This window comes from Gadus morhua, chromosome 4, assembly GCF_902167405.1.
Source record: "Gadus morhua chromosome 4, gadMor3.0, whole genome shotgun sequence".
NCBI lineage: Eukaryota > Metazoa > Chordata > Actinopteri > Gadiformes > Gadidae > Gadus > Gadus morhua.
Window position 1 is genome coordinate 20,132,189 of NC_044051.1, and position 17,341 is coordinate 20,149,529.

At 43.0% G+C, this 17,341-nt stretch overlaps 1 protein-coding gene across 1 annotated transcript; it reads left to right on the forward strand.

The window, feature by feature from the left end:
- The first annotated feature begins 295 nt into the window (after positions 1-295).
- Positions 296-2,403, forward strand: LOC115541385 (uncharacterized). Its single transcript, XM_030353073.1, has 2 exons — positions 296-1,307; positions 1,452-2,403. The coding sequence occupies exons 1-2, from the start codon at positions 762-764 to the stop codon at positions 1,872-1,874; spliced, it is 969 nt and encodes a 322-aa protein (XP_030208933.1). The 5' UTR covers positions 296-761; the 3' UTR covers positions 1,875-2,403.
- Positions 2,404-17,341: the final 14,938 nt, after the last annotated feature.

Below are 17,341 nucleotides of genomic sequence, written 5' to 3' on the forward strand. Positions count from 1 at the left end.
GGTGGAACGAGCTCCCTGCCGCTCTCAGGACCGCAGAGTCGCTCACTATCTTCCGAAAAGGACTCAAGACTCACCTGTTCAGAGTTCACCTCGACTCTGCATAGCCACCTTTCCTCTTCTGACCACCATTGTACACTGTATTGTAGTGTATTGTATTGTATTGTATTGTATTGTATTGTATTGTAGCACTTAACTGTTTATGCCCCGTTTACACCATCCCGCTAATGGCCGCTAATGGCCGATAGACTACCGATGTGGAAGTCGTGGTGATTCGGGTGACATCGGGCTAAAAATGTATGATCGGGTCAATTTATCGGGGTAGCATTTACACATACCCGATGTTATAACGATAACATAACGATTCATGCCAGGGAAGACACCCGAAGTGACCCGATGTTACCACGTTTTGGTGAAAAGACCCGATGTAGTCTCGATCCCAGCCCGATTATAAGCCGAATAATGGTAAACAATCGGGTGATGACTCGATCAGCCACGATTTCCGGCCGAATTCCGGCCGATGTAGACCCGAATATAGCGGAAGAGACCCGATGCGTAACGATAGATACCCGATCCCCCACGGAATAGACTCGTCCGAGACCCGACGCGCATGACCAGTCGGGCGTCCGCGCGATGGATATTTAACCCCCGATTTTCTAAGCCGATTCGTTTAATATTTCTAAATTCCAACCAGTGCACATCTTGTTATTCTCATACATTTGGATTATCAAATTAAAACCTTGTTCATCATAACTACTACCAGAATGGGACCAAAGAAGATGATCTCCCAGAGTAAGGCCAGGAGGGGTAGATCCATGGGTGCCAGGGAAGCCTCCACCTCATCTCCATCACCCAGAGGGCCGAGCCCAGCAGCATCTCCCAAACTACCAACTCCACCACCAGCATCACCAGCTAGCTCTGAGTCTGAGCAGCCTGAGGCCACTCACAAGGCCGATGTGCCAACCAAGAGGAGGCGTGAAAAGCCGGTGTACCTTACCGATGATCAGCAGCAGTTGCTGGCCGACTGGTTGAAGGACCACCCAGAGATATATACGAAGGGCTCTAGGGATTTTAAAAACACGGAGAGGAAGAAGAGGAGGTGGGAGGACATGGCCAAGGACCTTGGAGTTAGCTATGAGGAGCTCATTAGGTGGTACCATTCTACCAGGACTCGGGTTGGGAAACTCCTCCACACAGTCTCAGGGCAGGAGGTTGACATGAGCAAGACGGACAGGGACAGGTACCTGGTGGCCACCTTTCAATTCCTCCTGGATCACATCGTCCGTGAGCCAACCAGAGTGGCTCATAGTGTAAGTATCACATGTAACAAGATTGGTATCACATAAATAACATGTGATTGCATTTATATTCCATTTATATACTCCTGATGCCATGTCCATGAAAATTTGTTTGCATGTCACTTAATGTTTTTTTTTGCCATTTTGTCTTTCCAGTTGAAGGAGAAAATAGCAGCTTCTCAGCCCTCAGCTACCGTGTCCAGAGCACCGAGGTCCTCGGATGGGTCCTCAGATGAAGGTCACATGTCGGAGCCGATGGACATGCTGACACAGCCAGAACCCGAGGGAGACACAGGTGGCCCTTCGACCTCCACCGACCGTTCCACCAAGGGGAAGGAGAAGGGGAAGGGCAAGGCTACCCAGCCTACAGGTTTTATGGATTTGGTGGCCCAGCTGCAGGAACAACAAGATGCCAACAAATCCCTCCAGAGGCAGGTCCGGTCTGTTCTGGAACAACCAGTGAACATTCCAACTAGCTCCATGTTTGGCTCGTTCATGGCTTCTATGGTGGAGACACGTGTCCGGTCTCATTTACAGCCACAATTCTATCAGGAGTGTTTTGCACTCCTGATGAACTAAGTTGACCAGCCAGCCCAGGTGACCACCCCTGTTCCACAGCCCATCATGCAGCCCATGCCACAGACATCTTTCCACCTCTTACAGAATCCGTTGAACCACGAGCCCAGATTTGTAGCCCAGCAGGAGAGACGTCGGGCTGACTACACTGGCATGGCGCCTCCCAGGAGTACTAGTGTAGATTCTATGTGGGGGGGACCAGGGCCTTCTGGACCTGAAGCCAGTCTGGTACGACCTGAGACCACTGCACCGAGATCCTCCAGCACTCCCACTCAGCTGGATGCACTGAACATTTCCGGACTGTCCTCCCTGTCCTTTATGGCCCAGTTGGCATCTGAGAGGTCGAACTTGGAGACCCCCAGTGACCCCCCGGAGCATGAGTATCAGGACTAGTGTTATTGTAATGTGATAATTGATGTTGTTTATATGTTAGTGTGATTGGGTTAGTGTTATATTGTTGAAATTATTTGATATGTTTTTATTATGTTCTAATAAATCCCCCACTGTTCTAATAAATTATTTTAAAACAATTATTTCCCCTTTTATGGGAATGAATAATTGTAATATTCTGTAATATTTGTAATAATATATTGTAAAATTTCCCTTACAGTTGTTCATTTATGATATACTATTTTAATAAAAAGTCTATAAAAATGAAAACCAATTATGAATGAACCATTCTAATTTAAAGGGTTACTTCACCTATTTATAACCAGCGATCTATCATTATCAAATCACACGGATCACACGTCCTATCATTATGAAATCGCTATTGTAATATAAATAATTATCAGTCTAAACCAGTCTCCCCTTGGCCTTCTCGTCATTTGACGCGTCCCCTTGGCCTTCTCCAGCTGGGGAGAAGGCCGAGGGGAGACTGTTTTAGACTAATATTTATTTATATATATATATTTATATTACAATAGCGATTTCATAATGATAGGACGCCGGTTCTAAATGGGTGATGTGTCCCTTTAACTATAAAAGTGTTCATTCCTTCAAAATAAATATATTTATAAATAAGAAATTAAAAATTCTGAAACATATTCATGGCAGCAAAACATATTCTTTTCTAAATTTGCGTTGTTTTAAAAAAAATTATGGGTCAATATTAATTAATTCCTGACATTGCATAAATATTAATCTAAGAATATGACTATGAACTTTAAAAAATAATTTAATTCTTAGTACCAGGAGTAATATTGATTTCTTTTTTATTAACAAATTCATAGTACATATATTCACTTCAACACAAATTTGACACAAAGCACCAAATGACAAAAAAATTCACTCAAACTAATCAGGTCACAGTTCATATACAAACACAATGTCCTTCGCTTACACAATGTTCACACAATGTTCTGCATTTTAACACAATGTCATGGATCACTTCATATCATGTCCATCTGCCATGGTACACCACCCCTGGGTGACCAATAGTAAGCCTTCAAATAATCCCTCTGGATCTTCGCTTCCTCAGACTCCCTCCCCCTTTTTGGGCCACGGATTGGCAAGAGTTGCCTCACGTCATCCCTCCAGGCTCCATCAACCATCTGTTGATCGTCACGTTCCTGGTCAGCACACTGACCAGACCTTCAATGGGATGTCTGATCCGGATCAGGTTATGTAAACACACACAGGTCAGGACTATGGATTCCACCGTACTAGGAACCTGCTGGAGGGTTGTTAACAAGCACTGGAATCTATGTGACAAGATTCCAAAACCGTTCTCCACAATTCTACGAGCCCTGGAAAGCCTGTAATTAAAGATGCGTTCTGGATCAGCAAGGTGTCGCTTGGAGGCTTCATCATCCAAGTCCTGAGAGCAAACGCATCGTCCCCAACTAGGAAGTATGGCAGGTCTGCATCATCACCTGGAAGTGGATCAGGTTGTGGAAATCCTATGGTTTCGTCATCGATACAGGCCCTCAGTTCTGAGTGGTTGAACACATTGGCATCTCCTGCAGAACCCATGGCACCGACATCTACCCATAAGAACTTGTACTGTGCATCTACAAGGGCCATCAAAATGATGGAGTGGAACTGTTTGTAATTATAATAGTTTGACCCTGCATGCTTCGGACACTTTATGGCGATATGCTTCCCATCTAGGGCTCCAAGGGTGTGGTGGAAATTCCATCTTCTGGAGAACTCTTCAGCTATTGGTCTCCATTCAGCTGGTGTCGCAGGGCATGCAATCACTTCATCCTTGTAGGCTAGAACTATGGCCTCACATACTTCCGGCACAAACACACTTATTGTGCACACGGGCACTCTGAACGAGTACATGAGGGAGTGGTAGGAGTCCCCACTTGCTAGATACCTCAGGGTCAGGGCTAATTTAAGGCCTGGGTCGAGAGCTCTCCTGTAGAAAGTGTCCTGCCTCCAGATGCTGTCTCTCACACGGTTCAGGATCTCAACAAACAGCTCAGGTTCCATTCTGAGGAAGTTCTGGAACGCTGGAACATCCTCCAACCTCAGCTCTTCCAAGAGACGACTGTACTGGCCAAGTTCAAGCCTTCTCCCAATCCAGGGTCTCACCCACCATGTTCTTCTACGTCTTCTTCTTTGGTGAACTCGACTATGTTCTTCTGCAACTCTAACCATGAGCATATTGTTAGCATTATGTTGGTGGTTGAGCTGGAGTTGCCAGTTCATCAGTTCTAGTCTGAGTCTTCTTTGGTTCATCAGGACATCCATCCTCATCATCTGGTTACCAAAGAGATATGCTGAAGCAAAATTTCGCCCCCCCCCTATTTATACCAAGTGACAGATCGAGGGTCTCCTTAACACAATCTGGTCACAATCGTTATTTCTCGTTAGACCATCGGTATAATTCGGCCTGCAATCTGTATGATTCGGGTTAGATTGGCTTTCATCGGGTCTTATTCGGGTAAAAAATAAATAGCGTGACTCTATCGGGTGTAATTCGTGTGCATTCGTGTAATAAACGTGCTATTCCGTATGTCTTCCCTAGAGACGTCGGGTGTCTCTCGGGGGTCTTTCGTGTGTTTAGGTTGCCGATATAAAGACGTTAAAACACGATAAAGCGCGGAAGATTAACGAATATAGCCGATGTACTCCAGGAAAACTCCCGAACGACTTGCGATGTCTTACGTTATACTCCCGTTCTATTCCCGATTATAGCCGATTAGCCCATAAAAACACCTGGTAGCCGATTCTACCCCGATAGACCCAAAATTAACAAACATTTTCGTTCTTTGCCGATGTTGCCCGTTGTTGCCCGATCATTGAGCATTTCTTCCCGTTTCTTCCCGTTGTCTAACGATGTTCCCGGGAAGAGTAACGGTGTTTCCCGATGCAACCACACTATTTCCCGATGTTATAACGATAGCTGCTGATTTAGCCATCGGGCACCATCGGGGCCCACTATCGGGTAGGTGTAAACAGGGCATTAGCAACTGCAGCAGCTGCTATCATGTCTGTAATACGGGGAATTGATTAACCTAGCGATTGTGGTACTTGCACTTGGTTCTATGAACATCCTTTCTGTACCGACAGCGATATATTGATGCACTTCTTATGACAAATGTACTTATTGTAAGTCGCTTTGGATAAAAGCGTCTGCTAAATGCCCTAAATGTAAATGTAAATGTAATAGTCAAACTAAAGAGTTACTTGCAGTACTTGCAAGTAACTCTTGTCAGAGTTTGTATCAGCGTTTCCTTCAAGTAGTTTGGCAAAGATGCTCGGCTGATGTCCTCATCTTATATTTTGTGTGTCTAATACGTGAAATTAAGTTTGATTTTGACTGTTTAATGTATTATTTGATATGTGAAACCTGTATTGCACAATAGCCTACAGATTCTTCAAGATCGTCCCCAAAATATATTTAACTAATTACACAGATGATCAAGATCAAATTATTGCATTGATCTTGATCATTGATATATTTATTCACCCCTTGAAGAAAGCATGGTGCATAAGCTCAGAAGGCAAACACTCTAACCTTATCTTGCTTACGTAATGTGTAGGGAAGCAGTACACTACAAGTGGTAATAAACGTTGAACATTACATGTAAGAGATGTGATTTGACACTCAATTATTTAAATAGTTCCCCCAAATGTGTTAAAGGAATCTTTGTTGCCAGCAGTGTGTTTTCATTCTGTAGCATTGTTGACTGAGGATAATAAGACTGTGGAACTGAACCGGTGAGTCATTCTATGGTGTCTTTAACAAAACTGTTTTATTTGAAAGAATCAGGGAGACTGACACTTGAAGAAGTAAACAATTGTATAAAGTGGAACCTGAAACAAAAAATCACTTTGTTAATAATAAGCCCAAAATGAATAAAGCAAAAATGTGTGGATGCCAAGAAAGCTAAAGGATTTAAAGCAGAATTGGGAGGAGCGCATAAACTTGTATGAGAACAACACCCAAGCAAAAGCTGGAAGTCAGACTGTGATTAGGAGCCCACTAGTTCTACCCTACTTCTCGCTGTATGTTGAGGAAGATAAATAGGAGGAGGTGGATTGTGAATAGCCAAGGGAGGTGTAACACCCAAATAATTCCCCAGCCCCATATTGTGTATTTCAACTGCACTTTCACATCACTGAAAAAAAACACATGCAAGACTTTCAAGTTCTGTTTGAAGATGACTGAATCAAGTATCATAGCATAGTGGGAGAAAGCTAACGAACTAAATGAAAATTAGTATGAAGAAGAAAAGGGATGAATACTTCTGTGAATGACTGAGATCAATGTGAGAAGGCATTGGGTTGGATAACAACGTTCATTTTTCGTTGTTTCAATGTATATGCTACTTTAAAGTGAACCGCTTGCTCTGATATATTGTTGTATGAGAAGTTCTGCCCCATGTGTGTGGCCCATTCACCACGTTACTGTTTAACGATGGAGACTCAAACTCCGGATGGATGATGTAAATGCACAGACTTCTTTGTTTTTGCGGAAACAGTTCTCTATTAAGCTTTTTCTTAACCACAGAATGCGCTAAAAGAGATATGCTGAGATATTTGTGATTAAAGCCTTGGCCTCTCTTACCTAAAGTTGCATCGGCGGTTCCAATCGCGTATTACAGTAGCAGGTTATTAAAGGTGTTTGTGTGTGGAGAAAGGGGAACCAGGTGCAAACGGGGACTGAGATGGAAAATGTGTTTTGCGTAATGTTTAAATTTAAGCATAATTATATCAATGCATCAAATTTTTATTTGGCAAGTTCTTTTAATTGGCAATTCAATTCACGTATTATAACAGTCTTATTTTGAGGCACTTGTCACATTCTGAATATATGGTCAATGTGTTGTATTACCCAGTACCTGAATCCCTTTTAAGTAAGCAACCCAGCTGTGTGAAGAAGCAGGTGTGACATCATGGAGAGAGACCCTAGCCCCTCACCTACTAACCTGCTGAGCTCTATTCGTGGCATGTACCATAGTAACCGTGTGAAACCATGGGAACCGTCGTTACTATGGTACTTTGTTGCATCTTCAATTGGTTTGAGAACACCTTTATATTAGCAACGTATATAGGTACACCTGGATTAGGGTGGCCTATTAAAACGTAGCCTTTCTTGGCAAATTTAATTAACTAATATTAATATCAGCCCTCTAATTCCTTCTATCCGTCTCATGGGGCTCTCCAAAGCCTTCTTTCTAGGGGGCGTTCGCTGAATGAACACATCGGGGGGGGGGGGCGGTGGTGTAATGTTGTGCAACGTTCCAATATAATCGGTGTAATAAGATGTAATTTACACCAAGTGCAATCAATGACATGTTTTGCATCATTTTGCTGTTTGTTGGCTGAAATAGTATGGCCTTCATTGAGTATTTTAACTACACACTGTTTATTTAATAAAATAGGAACACACAAACAGCAGTTGTGTTTGCCGTGACCTCACCCCTGAGCATTTTAAAGCCTGCGAAACTCTGTGGAAACACGGCCAAAGTAATACTGTATATGTCATTGTTTGTTCTGATCAAACTCTAATTACACCGATTCTATTGGAAAGTTGGACAATTTTTATTATTTCCCAGTGCCCCAACAGTGTTTCAACGCGTTAATTAGCAAACGCCTTTTTCTATTTTTTATTAATGAGGTAGATTAGGTAGGTTATGACCACGTCTCCGTTGTTTCAGTGCAAACTAACTTTAGGAATATGAGTCATGGGGACTCTGAATATAATACCTTGTATGTATTTACACTTAGGAACAGTGTGTTATATTTATAAAAATCAATAGCCAAATGTATTCACACTGCACAGATCTTGTAAGTAAATACTGCGGCTGGTTTGAGGGCCATGTTGAGGACATTCAGACTTGAATGCGCACAAAACCAAGGAAAAAATAAATATAACTGAGATTGCATCCAATCACAGCACAAGAGTCTCAAAACAAGACTTTGAGAACACGGCTGTAGCCTGAGGAGTGCATTAGTGTGCGGATCAAAAAAGAGAAGTCTTGGTGGCGACGGTGCGGGGACGGTGCGAGGAGTACAGTATTGACCCCTTTGTGTTTCTCTCTGGTGACAAACGGTTGCTGATGCTTGTCTGCTGAGCGTCTGTGAATAATAGATGTGACCCTCTTCATGAAGGCCTCCCCGTCTTCCACAACAACACAAAGTTAGTTCCTTAGTCTGCAACAATGCAGTAAGGAATGAACCAAAGAAAGGAGGAAAGGCAAAAAGAAGAGAGTAATAGAAAATAAGCAAAAACAGAAAGATAAAAAGACGTCATACACCTACGAACTTCAGTGAGGGTTTCGTTCCGTCTATACGAGCAAAGGTGTGCGCCTGCAGCCAGAGGGGGCGCCAAAATACCTATTCCCCACACAATATTATGTCGTACTTCATTGACAACCGCTACGCAGCGCATTTACTACATTTACTGCTCGTTTTCACATTACGAACTATTGTGAATTCAAGAAAATCTAGACTACATTATATATTTCAAATAAATATGCATAATAAAAATTGTCTTTGGGGTGGCAAGTGGGGTGGCAAAGGATGATTTTGGGGTGGCATTAGCCACCCCTCGCCACCCCATGGTGGCGCCACTGGTTGGAGCAGAGTAGACATAGGTCCCGGCTAATTCACATTCCCTTTTACTTTCGGTGTAGGACAAGTTGGGTCCCCCAGAGTTAGGGTTAGTTAGGGTTTCCTTTCTGTTTTGTTATCTTTCCTTTCGTTGATTTAATAACCGTCCCGCCATGTGTAAGGCAGCGTCTACTAAATAAAACGTCTGTTTCAACGTGACTTTCAGTCTGTGTTACTCGGCCCGGTGTGACCCAAAGGTGATTCGTAACATAATGGGGGCTCGTAGCCGGTCTTTGAACCATTTGTGAGTTTTGAACGATCCGATTTTCCTGTAGGGAAAATCTTTCTTTTGTGGTGGTCGCACTGTGCATTGTGCACATTTAGTGTGCTGTTGTCACCCTTTGTTTGCGATCGGGTTATTTCCTCGCAACACGCGTTTACCCTCGCTCCTACGGAGGAGGCTCTGTTCCCAATTACGCGTTTTTCCTTGTTAGCGATCGTTTTTTTTTTTTCGCAGTTATGTTTGATTTACACGCGTTTACCCTCGCTCCTACGGAGGAGGCTCTGTTTTCAATTACGCGTGATGACCTTGTTATGGTGCGGCCACACCAGACGCGTATCTCGCGTAATTTTTACGCGAGATACGCGCGTAAAATGTTGCTTGACCATTTTGTGTCAAAAATTGTCACATACGCGCAATACGCGCCATACGCGCATACGTCACTCGCCTAGATGAGTCCATGTCCATGCAAGTGAACGGAGCGTTCCCTCTTCGTCATAACTATCAAACCAAACATCCTTCACATTCACCGAGCGAACATTACGAAAGTAAAATGCACATTTCTCGCTAAAAATGTTTCCATAAACGCATTTAATGGCGTAACTATGTTACTATTTCCACCCAGAATAAAGAAAGTTGTCGGCCGTGGCTGCGCTGGAGTCCGAGGTAGGAAACCCCAACGCTGCCGTGTTTGGGTGATAGAGTTTAGATCGGGTTAGATTAAATAATCTCGGATATAAATAACAATAATCTGGTTAAATAACTTCACATGGTGTGTCTGGTGTGTTTCCCAGCAGAGAAATAGTCCGCCAAGACGTTGAGGTTGCTTAGTAACCAGAGACTCTGTACATGCAAGTGAACGGAGCGTTCCCTCTTCGTCATAACTATCAAACCAAACATCCTTCACATTCACCGAGTGAACATTATGAAAGTAAAATGCACATTTCTCGCTAGAAATGTTTCCATAAAAGCATTTAATGGCGTAACTATGTTACTATTTCCACACAGAATAAAGAAAGATGTCGGCCGTATGCTTCTGTCCAAGCTCACTACTCTCTGCCAGTGACGTCGGGTCAAGCTCAACGCTGATTGGGCAATGCGTGTCTCGTCAGACGCGTATCTCGCGTACTTCGCGTAAAAAGTTCAATTTTTTGAACTCTTGAAATGTACGCGATATACGCGCGTATAGCGCGTATTGCGCGTAAATATACGCGCCACATACGCGCTATACGCGCGTAAAATGTTGCTTAATACGCGTAATACGCGTAATACGCGCGTAAACCAATGGTTCCCTATGGAAAAAATGGTGATTTCATACGCGAAGTACGCGAGATACGCGTCTGGTGTGGCCGCACCTTTACGGTTGCTGGCCACTACAAGCTTCAAGTCAGTGGTAGCCCTTCCAAGGCTGAGCTCCATGAGGGGCTCATCAATCACCTGCGGGACCGTGGGGTGTTTGGGAAAGTGCCTGTGGACGAACCTACGTCACCTACACGAGGTAAAGTTCAGCCCTTTTCCCCTAGTGAAGTTTCAGTGGAGTTAAAACGTTTGCAGTTGAGAGAAATGGAACTTGAGTGGGAGCGAGAGAAAAATATTAGGGATAGAGAGCACGAGTTACGTCTGAAGGAACTCGAATTTAATCAAGCTTTGCGGCTTAAAGAAATGGATCTCCAGGCTCGTGAGGCTGATATCCACTCTAAGTCGGGACAATTTGACGTTACCCGTAATATCCGTCTCGTTCCACCTTTTCGTGAGGATGAGGTTGACAAATTCTTTGTGCATTTCGAGCGGGTAGCTACGACCCTCAAATGGCCTAGGGAGGTTTGGACCATGACGCTCCAGTGCGTTTTTAAAGGGAAGGCGCAGGAGGCTTACTCTGCGCTGCCTCTTGAAGATGCAGCGGACTATGAGAAGGTCAAGCAGGCTGTTCTGCGTATGTATTCCCTGGTGCCAGAGGCATATCGGCAGAAGTTCCGCGGCTATCATAAACCGGAGGCCCTCTCGTACGTGGAGTTCGTTCGAGAGAAGGAAATGCTCTGCGATCGCTGGTTAAACTCGCAGGGAGTGACAACCTTCCAAGCCCTTCGGGATCTTATTATTCTGGAGGACTTTAAGAATTGTCTGCCAACATCAGTCGCAATTCATGTTAGTGAGCATAAGGAGGTTACGCCGGCTGGTGCAGCGGTGCTCGCTGACGAGTATGTGCTTACGCACAAGCGTCTCCCCTCTGCTTCTAAACCCCCACCAAACATTTCCAGCCCTCAAACTGTGTTTAGGACTACGAAACAAGCCGTGCCTGATTCTTCCCATTTTTCACCTCGTGCGTCGGTATTTAAATCTACCAGCCCGACCTGCGGTTACTGTAAAAAGCAGGGTCACGTTGTTTCGGAGTGCTTTAAATTGAGGAACAAGAACAGGGCAGCTTTGCTCAACACAGAGGTCGGATTGTGTGTAGCTAAACCGCCTCTTTCTCAGGAAGACCTCGATGGTGGAAATCCCTGTTTTGCGCCTTTCATTATGGACGGTTTTGTGTCCCTACCCGGTGACCCTAGTGTGCGCGTACCGATTAAAATCTTGCGTGATACTGGGGCTTCACAAAGCTTCATGCTAGAAAATGCGTTGCCTTTCTGTGACATGACGTCTACCGGCTGCAGCGTTCTTGTGCGTGGTTTTGAAATTGGTTTCGTTAATGTCCCTCTGCATGAGATTTCCCTCCAATCGGACTTGGTTACTGACACCGTTACCGTGGGTATACGTCCCTCTCTGCCTATCGCAGGTGTAGCCATGCTACTCGGTAACGATGTCTGTGGTGGCAAAGTTTTACCTGACCCTATCGTGTCTCATGTATCTCCGGAAAAATTAACGTGTGATGACCTTTCCGTTAATTTCCCTGAGGTTTTCGCATCTAGCGTCGTTACGCGTGCCATGGCGAGACCCTCACTCATTCACGATAGTGTTGTCACTCAGACTGCTGAGTCACTGTCGTCCCATGCTGTTCCTAAACTGTCTGTGGACCGAGATCTGCTTAGCAAGGAACAGAAAAATGACCCCTCTCTTGATACGCTCGTTTCTGAACTTATGTCCGTTGAGGACATTGAGCAGTCGCCTCATGGCTATTTTTCCTTAGAGATGGGGGTCTTAATGCGCAAGTGGAGGCCTCTTACGGCCTCAGCGCAAGATGAGTGGAGGGTTCCGTATCAGATTGTTGTCCCTGCGTCGTTGCAACCAATTCCTGTTGGGTCGGAGTCTTTCGAGCACGTAATTCTGGACTGTGTCGGCCAGTTGCCTAAAACGAAATCTGGTAACCAGTGGTTGTTGACTATCATGCGTAGTCTAACCCGTTTTCCCAAGGCAATTCCACTGCGTAGAATCACGGCTCCTGTCATCATCAAGGCCCTGCTGTGGTTTTTTTCCCTCTTCGATCTCCCGAAGACCGTCCGGACGGACCTTGGTACTAACTTCATGACCCGTGTGTTTGACACATTCGATTAGACACATTAGACGCGTTAGAGGGCGCGATAATGTGTTAAGATGTTTTCCTTAAGAAAAAAAGAAATGTTGTACATTTGTGTATGTGTGTATTTTTGTAAACATTCAGCCTGATTTTACAAATTTAACCCCCAATTTATTTTCTTAAGGGTGGGGGTGTTACGTTCCTATACGGCAAATATGAGATTTTGCGCAGCTGCGCTGTTCTGCATTTCCTTTCCTCCTATAGGCTGGTTGTTCCTGCCGTCGCCTGACGTCGCCTATAGAGACCGCCCAGCCCAGAATGCAAGGCGCGGGGGATTTGTTCCTGGTCCCGCACGCCACCGATCGTTCATATGTGAATTGTTATCTCTTGTGCTAAGTAATTTACGGTCCAGCGCCGTCTTTTCCCATGTGGGAACATTATTGCTTTCATTTCACTTTATACGTTGTTGGTTAGGAGATGGTTGTTTTCACGTTTTAAGTTAGGTTGGAGCAGAGTAGACATAGGTCCCGGCTAATTCACATTCCCTTTTACTTTCGGTGTAGGACAAGTTGGGTCCCCCAGAGTTAGGGTTAGTTAGGGTTACCTTTCTGTTTTGTTATCTTTCCTTTCGTTGATTTAATAACCGTCCCGCCATGTGTAAGGCAGCGTCTACTAAATAAAACGTCTGTTTCAACGTGACTTTCAGTCTGTTACTCGGTCCGGTGTGACCCAAAGGTGATTCGTAACAGAAGGTAATAAAGAATGGGAGCAAAAATAAAACTAAATAAAGACGGGCAAAACAAAATATATAAATAAAGAATGCACAATGCATTTCCTGACCGTAATTCCTAGAAAAGAGTAACATTACATTGCATACAGCCAGAGCAGCAGAGAAGCGGCAATAGTTTGTTTCTGCTTGTTATGACAGAGTAAATCCTTCTATGTTTCCTTCAGTTCTGTGTTATGCTTACAGAAGGAAATGCGGCCGACATAGGTCTTGGGTATTTCTAAAAACGTATTACGTTTGCGGTATGGACTTGTCGTCCAAACCAAAACGGTTTCATGTCACTCAAATCAAAGATTTGGAAAACTCTATGATTTTTTCTATGAAACTCCCTTATCTGTGTATTTGTATGGACTGCTGAAACGGAGTTCGAAAACAACATCATGACCTCCATTTACACGTCGCAATTGTTGCTTCACAGATTGAGCATGGGCCAAAAATGTACAGACAACGGCGGACTCCCGTTTTGTTAAGGTTTGGCTCATACTGTTAGGTTTACCTACATGTTACCTTTACCTACCTACAAGAGTCAACCTAGCGGTTCTTCTGCATTACTATTGGTTGATAGTTAGGGAGGTTCCCCCTTCACTGTAAAGTGATTTTTTCACTGTAAAGCGCTTTGGTTACCTTGAAAAGCTCTATATAAATGTAAGAAATTGATGAAATAATTTCTTACATTGTGAGGTATGAGGTAGTATTGTGTGAGGTAGTATTCGCCGCTCAAGAAGAAGCTCCTCTTATCTGTGGTGTTTGACATAAAGTTATATTGTCACCTATTGGCATGTTTCAAATCGATTGTCTTGACTTTTGTGGACAGAGGTATTCTCTATAACAAATATGGTGTGGACCGACATTTTTCTTTGAAAACTGGGGGTGAAAAATATATTGTTTTCAAATAGGTGTTGACGTTGTGTTAGATAGGCCATGCCTGCCGCTGTCCATCTGAGCAGTGTGCATGGTATACGGCAGACCAAGTCTCTCTGGTGGCTCCTAATGCAGCCGCTCTTATGGGGAATAGCACTGGCTTCAAATCCCACTTAAATGCCCACCTTATATTACACTGTCCAGCTCTGAAGGCAAGACACCAAGAGACACCACAAGGATACAAAAGATGATAAACAGCTAGTTGTAAAATAGGAAAGTACTCTGGCAGGGGTGCCGCTTTCTCGCTGACACAGAGGACACCAAATTAATGGAATAAAGTACATCTGAGAGGCACAATTTGACAAAGTCAATAGTCTAACAGTTTTATGCCGCTCCTTTTCACAGTAATAATGCCTAAGTTGGTATGAGTGATTGTTATTTGTTTTGCAATTATCTGGAGACTAAACTTGGTTTTCATTATGCCAGAAAACCCAAGTTCAAGACTTCTGGATGAACCATACAAAGAAATAGCTTGTGATAACAGGGATAAGGTCCATGTCTCACCCCAATTTTGCCTCTATTATTTATCCTTCAACAGTTTCAGAAACAGAGGGCGTTGTATGACAGCTGACTGAGTGGAAAGGACAAGGCAGAGGTGTTCTTCAGGGTCATGGTCATTTAATTTGCAGCTAAGCAGCAGAGAAGCTCTAACTCATTAATGTCTTCCAGGATAGACCTTTTTTGTATTCCCAATTACTGCAGCCTCAAGCAATTTTCTTTTGACAATTATGACTTGGCAGAAATCGTAAAATCGCTAAATAAATTACTCCATTTTACTGCAGTGACCTCAGTGAACCTCAGAGGTCACAGTGGTCGTATACACTTGCTTGTTGTTTCATTCAAGGGCTCTTTGTAGGGACATTAGATGGGGCTTCTGCTGGTGGTCAGTCGAGATGAAGAGTGTAAGTCGAACAGACAAAGCCATCGAAATGTGGAGTAACAGAGGGTGAGAGATTATGTGTGTGTTTGTTTGTGTGCAACATGCATCTTGTTGGCTCTTTTACTATATCAATAACCACATTCAAATTAAAAGCGAGCATAAGCACGTTGGTCTGAACAGTGTTAGATTGGAGGTATAGCGTTAATGCTAAATCATAGTTGAGACAAACAAATGGCATTGTTGTGTTTAAAACACACACAGATTATGAATAAATGATATGTCACCTGGGGTTGAAAAAACATTTGAATTCCTTCGAAGACAACATATTCTTAAAATGTATTTATTTTATCGTAACAAATTATAGTACTAAGGTGAGTTTATCTGAAATAGCTCCATTTCCTAATAAGCAGCTATACTCAACGCATTTTATCAACGGACACAGTCTCTGGCAGTCTCTCTGAAAACGAGTTACCCTGTTTCCATCTGCAGGGTTTTGTTGTTTTTATCAAGTGGGATTTGTTTCTAATAACAACCCAAGAGAGGTATCTTCCAACCTCATCTCATAATAAGGACGGTACCTTTGTCAGTCAGCACCCAGGGACACTCATCTTCAACACCATTAATCACTCCTCCTTTTATTTTCTACTTTCTACTTTATTTTTTCGATTTTTACAAACTATTAACACAAGAACTGTGAAAGCGTAATTTGTTAAAGCTGACAGCTCTGAAGGTGTATTAGGTTTTCCACTGAGATTTGTATTAACATGCCCCCACCCCCAAATGATCAATGTCTGTTAACAATACTAGGCCGGCCCGATGGATTCAGATATTCATTAGCTAGCTGAGAATTGGCATATGAGAAGATTTCTTAAATGATTAATGCCGCTTATTGTGTTGCCTCACAAAAAGAACGAATGCAAACGTCTGGAATGCAAACGTCTCAAAAACCACATGCCTTATGTTTTTTTATAATATTTCTAAAATGCACAATTATTTGAACATTATACCTGCTCAAAAGACTCAATGAACTCTTCAGTGGCCAAGTGTACTTATGCATACAATAAATAAATCATGAAAAAAATGTAATCCCGCTGACATTTTTTGAAATAAATGTTATTATTTTTTCGGGGATTTGAGCGTAGCACAATGGTGATCACTAGGCAAGCTGACACAGGCACAAAGTATAGTATATATCTTGCAGCCACAGCAACAGTATTGGCCGACAAGCCACAATGTAAAGCTAGCTTGCGACCAGAGCATTTTGTTGCCGCTATTGCTCGCATAGCATCACAAGAACCAAACCTGTAAGGTACACGATATCTTGAGGTGAATTGTGTCTTCATCCCCCAGATCCTCAACAGTTGATGTCTTTTTCTGTACTGTTTTACTCTAACTGTATAGTTTGACACTGTTTTTGTAACTTTTTCATAATGTTGAGTTATTATCATGACTATTATACTATTTAAATCAATAATATTACAAACATATCACGGCTAAGTAATTTAATCTTAATATGGCTCTAAATACTCTATAATACTAAGGAAATGGTCAGGATACATCATTGATTATGCAGTACAGGAAATACCAACATGCACAACTCTGTACCTTGACAATTGCTCTATACAACCTTGGAAGTACATGTCATATTATATATGCTATATTCAGTTAGTTTACGCAACATAGATTGATCTTTGTCTGAAGTCACATCGTTGTTTTCGTTTGCGTAAACAATATATCATTGCATTTGTACACAATGCTGCGCCTTAACGTGTGCCAACTGTAGCAAACAACCTAATTTATGTATTATGTGTCTTTTGTGTACCACACTCAGCTCTGGCCTGTACTGAATTATTGTGAAGACTAGAGCTTGGACTGTTGGGGAGTGTTCATAAGCAAAAGTGCAGATTTGGGTTTGTACTGCACATGTCTCCTGTTTCTAATTTAGCAGACAGTTTTATCCAAAGCAAGGATAAAATAAATCTCTCTCTCTCTCTCTCTCTCTCTCTCTCTCTCTCTCTCTCTCTCTCTCTCTCTCTCTCTCTCTCTCTCTCTATATATATATATATATCTATATATATATAGATATATATATATATATATCTCTACCCCTCTCTCTCCCTATCTCTCATGGTAAGAG